The 13,924-nt window shown below is 41.6% G+C and overlaps 1 protein-coding gene across 8 annotated transcripts in view; it reads right to left on the bottom strand.

The window, feature by feature from the left end:
* SATB1 (SATB homeobox 1) overlaps positions 1–13,924 on the bottom strand; it is a 347,355-nt gene that overhangs the window by 213,758 nt on the left and 119,673 nt on the right. For all 8 annotated transcript variants that reach the window (XM_086942177.1, XM_086942174.1, XM_086942176.1 and 5 more), the window contains one exon: positions 12,366–12,820. In XM_086942177.1, the coding sequence (XP_086798303.1) occupies positions 12,366–12,820 (455 nt within the window). The remainder of the gene's footprint in view (positions 1–12,365; positions 12,821–13,924) is intronic.

Here is a 13,924-nt window from a genome sequence, read left to right as displayed (position 1 = left end):
CACTTGATGTTCAGGATACAGGCAGTAGATGCACTTCTTGTGGGGACCTTCTTTAAACAGCCGGAGCTTACCACAAGAGTCACAAAGCCTAAATAAAGATTTCTTGGAAGAAGACATTTTCAAAACTAGATTCCACAAGGAAAATAGAGAAGTACTGAGCAGAGCTCAGGGAGACTCCCTTCACACGACGTGCGGTAGAAAATCTGAGAGCCTGAGCCTCTGGGGAGAACCTTCTGGTAGGTGCTGTCGCCTGATTGGCTGCAGTTTGGTCTATACAAAATGACTAGGATAGTCATGAGTGTGGAAGTTTTTTCTCCTGTAGCTTGGGCTACTTTACTTCCTGGTTGGGAATTACTGTTTTTTACTATGTTATTATGGCATATTATTGCTTTTTTATGTACTGTGGGACACCCACTCCGACGACGGGGAATGATTCCGGCATGTGAATCTATGAAAGACACCCCTAATACTGGAGAAAGGGCCAGTAGGTTACTATTTGAATTGCAGAGGTAAAAAGGCCTGGGCAGACTATAACTACGACATAGCACATTATGCAGCCACCACCACACCACATATGTGGAACCAGTGACAGGGACAGTAGTCCTACTGTGACATTGAGGGCCCACTTAGTGCACCCCTCCAGGTCCAGGGCAATTCTAGAACCCATTGTAAGTCAAGGGGTAGAGTTTGGGCACAGAGGTCTGAGGACTCAACTTTATACCATGGAAGGGACATTACCATCCAAACAAGGAAAGTTACCATATGAGGAATTTTAGAGCAGGTTTTTACATATGCCTTCGTTTGACTGACAATGTAACTGGAGTTTAGTGTTTGGTGGCTGGCTAAGCCCAGCCCTATCTCCTCTTGGATAGACAGGTTGTATGGCTATGTCGGTCCGTCACTGGGCATTCGGCTGCTATGACTACACGCTGAATGTTACTTGGGGTGCAATTCTGTCCTACATCGCAATTTCAAACCTCCAAACCACACTCGCCCAGACGAAAGGATTCTGGTATCTGTATTTCTAACCCTCTGCAACTTTGACTATTCCCTCTGAAACAAGCACCAAGTCTTGAAAGACTTCAAACTTGTGACTTTGAAGTTGGTGGTACAATTATTTTGCATATTTGATTAGACTATCAAGTTGCGGCGTTTTATAGCCTGTTAACATTAATCATATGGTGAGTAAAGAGACCTTGACAGGAAAATAGACAACTGTGCCACAGCCATGATAGTTGGGAGTCATTTTCTTCCCATGTCCATCCTACTATGGCACTGCAGACAGGGACAACACACTTCTGAGATAGGTTGTGTGGGCAGCACAAATTCAGAACACTCGAGTCAATCAACTGACACAGTAATTTAGGTACAGACTAGTGCTTGCCGTAATAAATAGAGAAGTGCTTTAATGACAAGCAAACCGAAACACCACACACAATGGCGAGTCAGCAAAAGGATTCTACAATCTTACCTATGGTCCCTAGCCAAGTGTTACACCACCTACAAAGCACTCTCCCTGTTCCTATGGTAATAGCTGTAATAGATAGTATCTAGCAGAGATAAAAGGTCATAGCAACAATCAGGGACCAGTGTGAGTCCACTAAGTGATTCCCAGGTTCGTTTTTTCGGTAAAACACCGTCACTCCGCATTTTTTACTCGGCATACCATTACTCCTCATACCATGATAACGCAGGTACCGTTACTCAGCAAAATTTTACAACGCATGCCATTATATATTATATGCTTTTACCACGCATGCTTTTACAACTAAATTCGTTGTAAAAGCATATGTTTTTTATATTTAAGCGTATGGTAAGTATATGGTTTTAGTTTGGGGGTGTTGGAGTATATGTTTTTGGGGTTCAGGGGTATTTTAAGGGTGGGTTTGGGTTATGGGGTGCAGGGGTATTTAAGGGTTAAGGGATAGGTATGGGTATTGGGGTATAGGGGTATTTTTAGGGTTTAGGGGTATGTTTGGGTTTTGGGGTACAAGGGTATTTTTAGGGTTCAGGGGTATGTTTGGGTTTTGGGGTACAGGGGTATTTTAAGGGTTCAGGGGTATGTTTGGGTTTTGGGGTACAGGGGTATTTTTAGGGTTATGGGGTAGGTTTGGGTTTTGGGGTACAGGGATATTTTTAGGGTTAAGGGGTATGTTTGGGTTTTGGGGTACAGGGGTATTTTTAGGGTTCAGGGGTAGGTTTGGGTTTTGGGGTACAGGGGTATTTTTAGGGTTAAGGGGTATGTTTGGGTTTTGGGGTACAGCTGTATTTTTAGGGTTCGGGGGTAGGTTTGGGTTTTGGGGTACAGAGGTATTTTTAGGGTTCAGGGGTAGGTTTGGGTTTTGGGGTACAGGGGTATTTTTAGGTTTCAGGGGTATTTTTGGGTTTTGGGGTACAGCTGTATTTTTAGGGTTCAGGGATAGGTTTGGGTTTTGGGGTACAGGGGTATTCTTAGGGTTCAGGGGTAGGTTTGGGTTTTGGGGTACAGGGGTATTTTTAGGGTTAAGGGGTAGGTTTGGGTTTTGGGGTACAGGGGTATTTTTAGGGTTCAGGGGTAGGTTTGGGTTTTGGGGTACAGGGGTATTTTTAGGGTTCAGGGGTAGGTTTGGGTTTTGTGGTACAGGGTATATTTATAGGGTTAAGATGGGTTAGTGTTTAAGGGTGTTGGGGTATTTTAAGGAGTAAGGGTGGGTTTGGATTTTGGGGTGCTGTGGTATTTTAAGGGAGCAGGGTGGTATTCGTTTTTAGGGTGTTAAGTGTATTTTTTTAAATTGTATATATATATTTTTTTTTAAATTATTTTAAAACAAATATAAATGTAAAATATTTATTTACTTATATACATATGCTTTATTTGGTTTATTTTTATATATTTATTTTTATTTATATGTATATATATATATATATATATATATATATATATATATATATATATATATATATATAGATATATAGTGTAAGTACATTTTCTAACTTTTCCCCACATATAACTTCACCACACATGCCTTTGCGTTGTAAAGGCATGCGTTGTTAAGTCATATGCGGGGTTAAATTTTGCGGAGTGATTGTACTGCGGAGTAATGGCTCTGCGTGGTAAATAATGCGGAGTCATGGTATGCGGGATTTTTGAATGCGGAATGGGATCATATATTCGTTTTTTCAGATCTTGTGCAAAAGTGTTCACACTGCCAACATGAACTTTCCTAATGAAAAGCTTACCGTTACAAGTTAAAGATACAGTCTCTCTGTTTTCTGTTGTAAATCTGATTCATGCAACCAAACTGCTGGATTTAGGACTACAACGAAACAACAAAAGGTAACATTGCAGGAGTAAATCTTTTGTACTTTAGTAGTACCTCACGTAAAGAGTGGACCCTGAAAGTCTACATTCATGTAAACTTTTGCACATTCACAAAAACATATCCATCCCCTTGCCATCCAGGAAATGATTTGAAATGTACTTCGTGCGAGAGCCAGAGCTATACCATTTCCAGGGTGAACAGGGGATGCATAACAAGAGGATGGTTGTGCAAGGTGAGAACCTCCTTCTGTCAGTGACTTGTGGTGCCTATGATAAGACTGAAGCTTGTGCATAAACGCGTTGGCTTACCACAAGGCACTGAATTGAGCTATATGCACAATTTGACTTTGGGAAATTACAATGACAAAGCAAACATTGGCAAGGCCATTAAGTGCCTGTTTTGGGATTTTTTCCAATTCTGAGCGCCTGGCACTGCCAATGCTTTATTTATTTATTTATTTGTGTATTTTATAAAGCGTGCAGCTACCCCAACTGGGTGTCCCGGCGCTAATGAGCAGACAGCTGTAGGTCTGAAGCAAGATCCTCCTAGCAGAAAAGAAAAGTTTTGAGGGATCTGCGGAATTCAAGTTCCGACTGGCTCATGCGGAGGTAAAGCGGAAGTTTATTCCAGCGATAGATGGCGGAAATTGGAAGGTTTTACCTCCCGATCGGGTTTTTTTAAATCTAGGGGTGACTAGTAACAGTTTAGTGTTAGAGCGGAGAGCTCTGGAGTGACTATATGGGCGAAGACTCGAAGTAAGATAGCCTGGTCCTAAGCCTTTAGTAGTCCGAAAGGCCAGGGTCATGGCTTTGAACTCTATCCTTTTAGAGATGGAAAGCCAATGCAGTTTCTGCAGGTATGGGGAAATGTTTTGTCTAAGAGAAATGCCACCGACCAGACAGGCTTGTGCATTTTGAACTATCTGAAGTCTGTGGCACAGTCCTGCTGTCAGACCCAGATAGAGACCATTAGCATAGTCCAAATGCCATGTTATGAGTGCATGGATTATGGTTTTACGGGTGCTGCTGGGTAGGTAGTTGATGAATTTTTTTATCATTTTAATTTTGCAAAAGCAAGCAGCAGAGACTGTGTGAACTTGATTAGCAAAGGATAATCGGTTGTCCCACCTGACACCCAGGTTTCTGACCGAGTCCTTAGGGAGAGGGGCAAGACTAAAGTCTTCCGGCCACCACAAATTGGAGGCTAGAGGGGAAGGTTGGTTGAAAAAGAGGACGTCGGTCTTTCCAGCGTTGAGTCTGAGAAAATTGAGATCCATCCACTTTGCAATATTCCTAAGGCATGTTTTTAGGGAATCGAAAGTGGTGGAAGATAGCTCATGATAGGAAAAAAGAAGCTGGATATCGTCAGCATATGATGTTATTTTGATGCCCGACTGAGATATCATTTCGGCCAAAGGGGTAAAATAAACATTGAAAAGAAGCGGACTCAATGAAGAGCCCTGCGGGACACCCCATTTGAGTGGTCTAATTGAAGAAGTGTAAGGAGGAGAGTGAACCTGTTGTTTACGGTCAGAACGAAATTAAGCAATCCAGTTAAGGACCGTACCCTGGATTCCAATAGATCTCAGTCGTTTCAAGAGGATCGGGTGAGAGACGGTGTCAAATGCTGCCGACAGGTTCAGCAGCACTAACACCGCCCTCGATCCCCGGTCAAGTGTCCATCGCACAGAATCGGCCATTTCAATCAGGGCCGACTCTGTGCTGTAGCCATAACAATATGGACTCTATAAAGCTGGCAAGTTGTTGATCGGCCAGCTTTTCCAAGATCTTGGCCGGAGCTGGGAGAAGAGAAATCGGCCAATAGTTTCCCGGGGTCTCTGGATCCGCATTAGCTTTTTTCAGTATCGGGACCAGAAATGCATGTTTCCATGCCTCTGGATAGAAACCCGATCTCAGGGAGGCGTTCCATATGGAATTGAGATGGGGATTGAGGAGTGCTGCTAGTGCTTTATATTGTTTTGCTGGCCATGAGTCACTAGGAGAACCGGATTTACATTTAAGTAGTTCCTGAAGGGAGAGATCATCTGATATTTCAGAGAATTCCGCGAGAACTGATGCAGAGATTTGATTAGCTAACAGTTCTTCCCCGATATCAGAGCAATCCTTTTTAGGGAAGGAGGCATATATAAGAGCAATTTTCTCGTCAAAGAACTCAGAGAGTTGGGTACAGAGGGACTGGGACACAGGCTGACGCCGATTCAAAGCCTGCGGATCAGTAAAAGATTTGACAATATTAAATATCTCTCTGGAGGAGTTATTAGCTTTATCAATTCTATCTGATAGAAAGCTTCTTTTGTGGTTTATGATCAATTTACGGTATTCTTTAAGTTCCGTCTGGTACTTGAATTTACTTTCTGCCGAGAAAGTCAATCTCCAGCAGCGTTCCAGTATTTTGCAGGCAGACTTTTTTTGTCTCAGTTCCTTCGAGTACCAGGGGGCTGCTGGAGAAGACCTAAAGGTTTTAATGGGTCTAAGAGGAGCTAATGAGTCAATAGCTTTGCTAACCCACTCGTTGAGATTGGAGATCCGTGAGTCAAGGTCAGAGGCCAAGGGCGGATTGGAATCTTTTACATAATAGTGCAGGGATTCCGGGGAGATTTTAGTCCAATTTCACCGAATTCTTTAGGGGTAGAGAAGGGTCTATCATGATGGGCCATGTGGACAACAAAGGGAATAACATAGTGATCAGACCATATTACTGGTATGGGTTCCTTGACCGAAATGTCGGGGAGGTTAGAGCATATAAGATCTAGCATGTGACCGGATTTGTGAGTGGGGAGAGCTACTAGTTGGATGAGATCACAGCCTGCCAATGTGGAAATAAAATACGAGCTAAGGGAGCAAGTAGCATCATCTACATGAAGATTCAAGTCCCCTAGAATCGTAAAGTTAGCATACCGCGTGCAAGCTTGGATGATGTAATCCGTGAGAGTTGATAAATGTGAGGGGCTGGAGTTAGGGGGTCGATAGATCAAAAGGCTAGCACAGGAAATAGACGCAGACAGTTTGATGCAGAAGGGAAGGCCCTCGATGCAGTCAATTTGTTCATAATGGGTCGAAGTAATCATCCATTCAGTTTTATAAATAATGGCCACCCCTCCCCCATGTTTGCCGTTATGACGATTAGCACACAAAAAGGAGGTAGGCCCTTGGTGGGGCTGAGGGAGGGCTGGGCCCTATATAATTGTAACACACAAAAGATTGCCCCCTCTCAAGTTATTTTAAATTGAGGACCAAATAAACTATTGTATTAAATCTGGTCCGGTATATTTATTTATACCTTTTAATCATGTTCTTTCATACAAAAATAATTTCGAATGGCAGAAAGAGAATACACAAAACAAACAATTACTGACAAACCTATTACATGAACAATTGACAAAAAAGCATATTACGAAAATATCAAACAATAAACATCAATATTACATCCAACAATCAATATGAATTGCAGTGCAACAGTTTTGCAATATATCAGATCAATTCAATGATCAAAGTTCTTTACATGAAAGAGAATGAAGTTACTACATTCAAAGAGCAAATAGAGGCATGTATCACTATTATCCTGAAACACTCTAGTTGTTGCAATTCGCTCTTGCTGGGGTAGCCCAGAACTTTGATCATTGAATTGATCTGATATATTGCAAAATTGCTGCACTGCAATTTATATTGATTGTTGGATGTAATATTGATGTTTATTGTTTGATATTTTCGTAATATGCTTTTTTGTCAATTGTTCATGTAATAGGTTTGTCAGTAATTGTTTGTTTTGTGTATTCTCTTTCTGCCATTCGAAATGATTTTTGTATGAAAGAACATGATTAAAAGGTATAAATAAATATACCGGACCAGATTTAATACAATAGTTTATTTGGTCCTCTATTTAAAATAACTTGAGGGGGGGCAATCTTTTGTGTGTTACAGTTATGACGATTAGCACATAATATACCAAGCCTTCTGGAACGGCCAGAGTCAGAGCGGATTTTGTCTCCTCAGTAAGCCAAGTTTCTGTCAGGAATAGAAGGTCCCAATCATTATCCTTAAGGGACTGAAAGATGTCCAATGAGTGTTTTACCAATGATCTACAGTTTATTAATCCGGCTTTTAGGGATATTTTCACCCCGGGCGAAAAGATGGAGGTGAAATGTGCAATGGAGGGAATCTATCACGACTGATGTTATTATCCCAGGAGAAACCACAAAATTTACACAGGGAGTCCGTACTCAAAGTTTCGGATGTATGGAGCAAGGTGTGGGGGCACCGTGCAGGTCTAAGGGCAAATAATTCCGTCTGGCTATATGTAATCCTACAAGTGGAGTTAAGTCAGGCAGCATCTCTGGCTCTTTTTGGGAAATAAGAGACCAGAACAGTTAAGAAGATATGCTCTAAGGAACATACAAACACAAGCAGAAGAAGGAAAGTCATCAAATAATATGCATACAAATGAGACTGAGAAGAAGGCCAACCAATTGTAAGCAATGGGCTGACCCAAAGCCCACTATACGTAGTGGTATTGTCAACAATAGGTCTTTGACAACAGACAACTAAAAGCTGTCCCTAGGTAGACCAGACCAACTCTTCCAACCTTTTCACTGAAGTAATCACTACTAGGAAGAACGCTTTCAAGGTAATCAGCCTTCTCAAGAGGTTTATGAGGAGACTGCTTTAAGACATCAAGGAACGAAAAGAGATCCCAAGATGGGTAAACCAGTCTAGACAAAGGCCTCAGATTAAGGAGCTCCTTAATTAACTTCTGTGAAAGGCCACCATCATCCTGAATATTTACCCCAAGAGGATCTAAAGGCCCTAATAGCTGTCTATTGAGTCTTACGAAGAGAAACCCTCAATCCCAGAGCAAACCCATCCTGAAGAAAATCCAACATCCTAACCGCTCAACAGACAACAAAACTAAGTGTTTGGACTTACACCATCTTTAAAACAATGGTCAATGCCTTATATTGAAGAAAAAGTGGAAGCCATTCTAGAAGCCTGAATAAAGGAAGCCACCCTTTCCTACACACCCTTCTTTATCAGCTCTGCGTTTCCAATCTCCAGACAGTTAGCCTATGGGTTCTCAAAGTCTTGTCTGAAGACATGGAAACACTAGGGGAGACAGGAGCACAGGAAGAAGAACCACCTCGCTGATCGTCATTGTCATGATCAGATGGAAACAAGCAGAGAAGGGCTATGCTGGCACTATCAAGTTTACTACAGACCTCTCCCACCTCAACCTGATTAGAAACCTAAAAAGAAGGAAGAGCAGAAAGACATGAAGCACTCCCTCCAGCCACGGGCAAGAAAGGGCATCCACAGCCCTCGCCTTCTCCTCTCTTATCCTTGAATAAAGTAGAAGATGCAGGGTGTTCTTTGTAGACACGAAATTATCCACCCTTGGAGGTAACCAGCTTTGACAAATCCTGCCAAAATCCTGCCTGCTCACAAACAACTCCAGTAAAGAAGAACTCTCTATTCTCAGCCTGTCTGCTCTGACATTTGATGTCCCTTGATTGTAGATATTCCTCAAATCTAAGATCATGTCCTGTGTACAAATAAGGTCCTAGACAATGCTGGAGACTTCGTGCCTTCCTGTTTGGGGAGGGTTGATTTGGCTTTGTTGTTGTCGATTTCAACAGCATCTATGTTGTCCACCAGAAGAGAAGCAAATGCCAGAATTGCCAGCAGAATTGCTTCCAATTCTCTCCAGTTGGGGGACCTCAGCTGTTGGTCCTGCTGATATCATGTTCAGGTGCCATACCCTCTTACACTGGCATCTGTCAGTATAAGCAGCTGCTGAGGTGACAACTGGGCTCCTTTCTGGATGTTCGAGGATTGCATCCACCATGATGGTTCCTTTCTCATTTCTGCGATCACAGGAATATTTAGAGATAAGTGCAGAGATGACTGTTACCAATGAGAAACAATGTGCCTTGCAAACTTGTTCAGGTGAAACCTGGCCCATCGCAACAAAAAGATGGTTGCTGGTAGATTGCCCTTCACCTGAAGCCACGCTGCTGCCCTTAGATTGTCCCAAACTTTGATCTTGTCAAAAATGTGTGATAAGAGGACGAAGTCAGTCGACCAGATAAAGGAAGAATAGCAATGCACTCCTGATGCATCTTACCTACTAGAGGTGATAGAACTTGGGTAAACACCCTGGGTGCCAACTTTAGGCTGATGGACAGAACTAAGACCGAAAATTATTGGAACCAACTGCAGAGCTTTTTGATGCCCGCTCTATTTAGGGATATGTATATTAGTGTCCTGAAAGTCTATTGTAGAGAAAAAGTAGTTTTCAGAAACCAAAGAAATAACCTGCTACAAGGAGGGTATTTTGCAGTGAATGGTCTTCACCCAGAGATTTGTTCCCCTTTGCTTGAGTACCAGCCTGTTCTCTCCATTGGCCTTCTGCACAATAAAAAGGATGGGATAGACTCAGTTTCCTCTTTCTGCCACTACTGCCCTTTAACTCGCAGAAACCAGTATACATTATAAAACAATCTGTACAGGATCCACAACAGAGCGTCACCAGGACCTGCAGATAGTACCATAAACGGCGCCCATAAGCAGGCTCTTCCCCCTGCCACCACTTTTTCATGCAATGAGATAAAGACATTTTCTACGTTCAAATAGTCACTATAATCAAAGGTAATTCTTCTTGTCAAATGCCTCTCAGAATGTCTGTATCTTGAGGTGATCAACAAAGCATTACAATCAGAACAGCGCTTTTGATAAAAAAATTATTGTGAGAGGAAAATTAAAAATCCTAATAGTTTGGTATTGAAAATGCATTCCTGAAACTGATCACCTTGATGTAATTTGGGACGACTGAAGTTGAGCAAAGGTATGTGAAAGAGAATGAGAAGGGATAAATATATAGCATGTGGATGGTTCTTGAATATAAATGAGCACTGGGAACCTGTCTGCTCGAAAGTGCCAAGGGGCTGAAATCACTTAAGAGGGGGCTCAACCACAATTTTGAACCAGACAGCCCATAACCACTTTGTGACTAATTGTATTATATTGTAGTTGTAATTAAGTGCCTCGCCTCCCTGATGAGATGCTGCAGTGCACGAGTCGTATGAGGAGCACCACTACACCATAGGTTGTGTTTAGTTGGAAGGGTGTTAGTTGTGTGGCCTATGTGGAAAGTACTTTGGTGTCATGTTTGATGGTCCAGTGGTGTTCTTACCTTGTCATCTACTTCAATTTTTAAATGTATAGTGGAGTGATAAGGAGTGCAGCAAAAACGGATTTAGCTTAGATTAGAAGGGTGTGGGTTGTGAGTGTATTTTCTGTGGGAAGAGTTGTGGAATTCTGTAGATAAATAGCAGGTTGCACTTATCCTGTACCAGAACCTATTCCTAGATGAAATACATTTAAGAGAGAGATAGATGTAAATGTGACTGTGCCTATTATTCAGGTGGGGCAAGGGTTATGGTTGCTAGGTAGGTTTGATTAATAGCCATCTGAAGTTCATATCTTCCTTGAGTAGGAAGCTTGCACTTTTGTTACGTTTTGTTAAGTGGTTCTTTTCTTGTGTACTAAATTTCCGGTGAAGCTTTATTTATGGTTTCCAGAAGTGATTGTAAAATATACATGAATCTTTATGAGAAAGCTTGCATCCAGTATAATATATTAGACCGAAGAATCGTCAAATTATACTAATGTTTAATTAAGCCTGGCAAGTACAAATGTCTACACACAAGAAAAAAATACCTACAAATACCTGGAGATAATGTTGAGACAAATTATGTTTTTTTGTCTCTTGTGCACACTCAACTTATCTAGAACTTTCTTCTGCATTTATGACTGCCGAATGCACAAACTTTAGAACTGCACTGTAACACAATCTTTGGAATTTCCTAGGATTTCCTTTTCATTACTCTTCTTACCATAACATTTCAGTATGAAAAATATACCCTTTGCAGACAATTAAGAACCCACTCTGTAGGGTGGAAGGGAACATGATATAAAAATATCTACCACTCGGTAAGCATCAGACTTTGCAACCTATAGTAATGTTATTATGCCACTTGACTTGGTCAAATACCGCCAAGTCGAACTGATCATGGCCTTTACTCTGGACATACCAGACAACATTATTTGGACAGTTAATGAACATGACAACGTTTATTTCTGATCCACAGACTACATGAATGCTATAAAGCCCTACAACGTGTGCAAGCTATAAGATTCACCAGCACTGAAGTGTTTATATTAAATACACACACAACCAGTTTCAGTGAGTGTAGTTTTGCTCACTTCTCCAACTAATTAGTTACTGGAAGCAGTGTATGCTGAGGAGGGAAGCTGTTTCGCTCATGACTATACAATGGTTCTGTAAATCATTCCATAAGACACATATGTAGAGCGTATTTTTCTTCAATGTGAGTTGCTCCAAAGCACTTGTCTCTTTTTTCTACTGTATTCCCATAGTTAAGTACACAGGCAACTCAGAAAAAGAAGAGAGGTGGTGCAATAGATTTACCTTCAGCATTACAAATCCCTTAAAAAACTACAACTGAATAAGAACAAACACACGCAGAACGTAAATGTTCCAAGAGTATTCCTGGCCACACTTCACAGGCACACCGGTTAAGATCGGAGGATGTCAGTTGAAGAAAAACATTACATGCGTTATGAGTCCTGGCAAAAACAAGTAGAAGCTGGACTAAGTTAGGTGTGGAAGATGGAATGCTACGAGAGGGCATGAAATGCAAATTGACAATCCGGTTTCAGAATGCTTCCGGCAACGTCATGCTGCCAGAGATTGCACATCCACATACATTTTAAAGCCCATTCTTGAAATATTAATTTTCAAATACTGAACATATGGCAGATTTCAGACTGCAATGGTAAATGTGCACCCCAAGAATTTGAAGGGCTATCTTTTATATTCTATAATAATGGCACACAGATAATTGATTTGTTTCACATTCCGCAGGTTGTCCACAGGTGCACAGTCCTGAGATGACATGCGACTAACAGCGATCACTGTAAAGGAGTGCTATGCAGACAGCCACACCACACGCAAGAGAAATCTTACCTGAGTTCTGTTGAAAGCCACACGTGCAAAGACCGCCTGTGAGATTCCTGCCCGCTTCAGCTCATCGCGCACCCACTGGTAGATATCGGAAGACACCTCTGTGTTGGTGGAAATTTGTTGCTCCAATGGCTTGTTAATAGTTCTACTGACAGGAGGAGGGTGGTTCAAGTACTGTTGATTTAAGGACTGGTGAGCTAAAAGTCTGTTTACTGCATACTGCTGGTTTAATAACTGAGCCATCACCAGCTGCTGGTTGACCAGTTGAGGGCTAATAGGAGAGGATACAAGTCCAGGGTGCATGTTTGAAATCGGCGTTCGCACTGGTGGTTGGCTGCTATGAGAAAGCTGCACAGGCGATGGAGGCTGTTCAGCTGTGTTCCCTTGCAGGGGCTGTTGACCATAACCAACATGGTTGTTGCCTTGCTGGAAGATTTCAGAGATGTTTTCCATTTCAACTAAGGTAAAATAAAAAAGAAATGTAAGAGAGAAATCGATTTACTTAAACAAAAATATTGAAAAAACGCCTCTCAGGAGACAATATGCTGATGAGTTATTAGAATCACATAGCAATCTATGTTAAAGAAAACGTCTTACACATTCATTAAAAACCCTCTGTTGAAAAGGCATTATAATTACAATGCAAAACCTAAACAAACTCAAAAATCCATGTTACCATCCCCTTTAGATGCCAGGACGTGTCCTGTGCCCTGGGCCCAGCATTGATGTGCACTGTACCTTGACCACGAACAACCCAAAATATTAGAATGACATAGCCTGTGTCTATTCCCTGCGCCTGCTTTCCCGCCCAAAGTCTTTGTAGTCTCGACCACATACATTCCGGACTTTGCTAAGGGGCAACGAACATCTAACATGGCCTGCAGAGCTTGAAGAATTGTATGCCTCCTTAGGTGAATCAGGATGTCGTAAAAACACTGGTCCAAGGAGTGCAGTTTGCAATCCACAGACTTTCCGAGTAAATCGTTTTTTTTTCATTTGCAAGTGTATTTTGGACGCATCTAAGTTGCACCCTTATCCTCTTTGGATGTCGAATGCACACGTTTCCACAAAACATGGTTGTGTGGCTTCACTGTAACCTGATATCAGGCATTATTTCATCTTACAAATCCCACGACCTTGTGCCAGGATATAAGAAGTGTACTTGGCCTAGCATTCTAGATGCTGACAAACCTCTTCCACCAGGGCTCCAATCCTGAAAACGTAGGCCACATCTCTTTTGTACAAGTCGCAAATGGACAATTTCTCACATTAGCACTATTGCAAAATTAAAAACGCTTATATGTTTCATCATCACCACATTCCCGTCCTCCTCTTTTAAAGCCCCCAAGAAGCAGACTAAAGGAAACTATGTTGTGGAAGGTATGGAGTCAGTAAAGGAACCATGCCTCAATGAACAAATCATTATTAAATTAGAAATTCAGTTTCAGCATTCGGTTAACATTAATAAGTAAAAATTCCTGCTAAACTGAAAGCACTATGAGTCTGTATATATTAGTGTACAGAACTATTTCAAAGTCAATCTGTATTACGCTTGTAATTTT

This window comes from Lissotriton vulgaris, chromosome 10 (genome assembly GCF_964263255.1).
Source record: "Lissotriton vulgaris chromosome 10, aLisVul1.2, whole genome shotgun sequence".
NCBI lineage: Eukaryota > Metazoa > Chordata > Amphibia > Caudata > Salamandridae > Lissotriton > Lissotriton vulgaris.
This window is presented reverse-complemented; position numbering and strand designations above follow the sequence as displayed.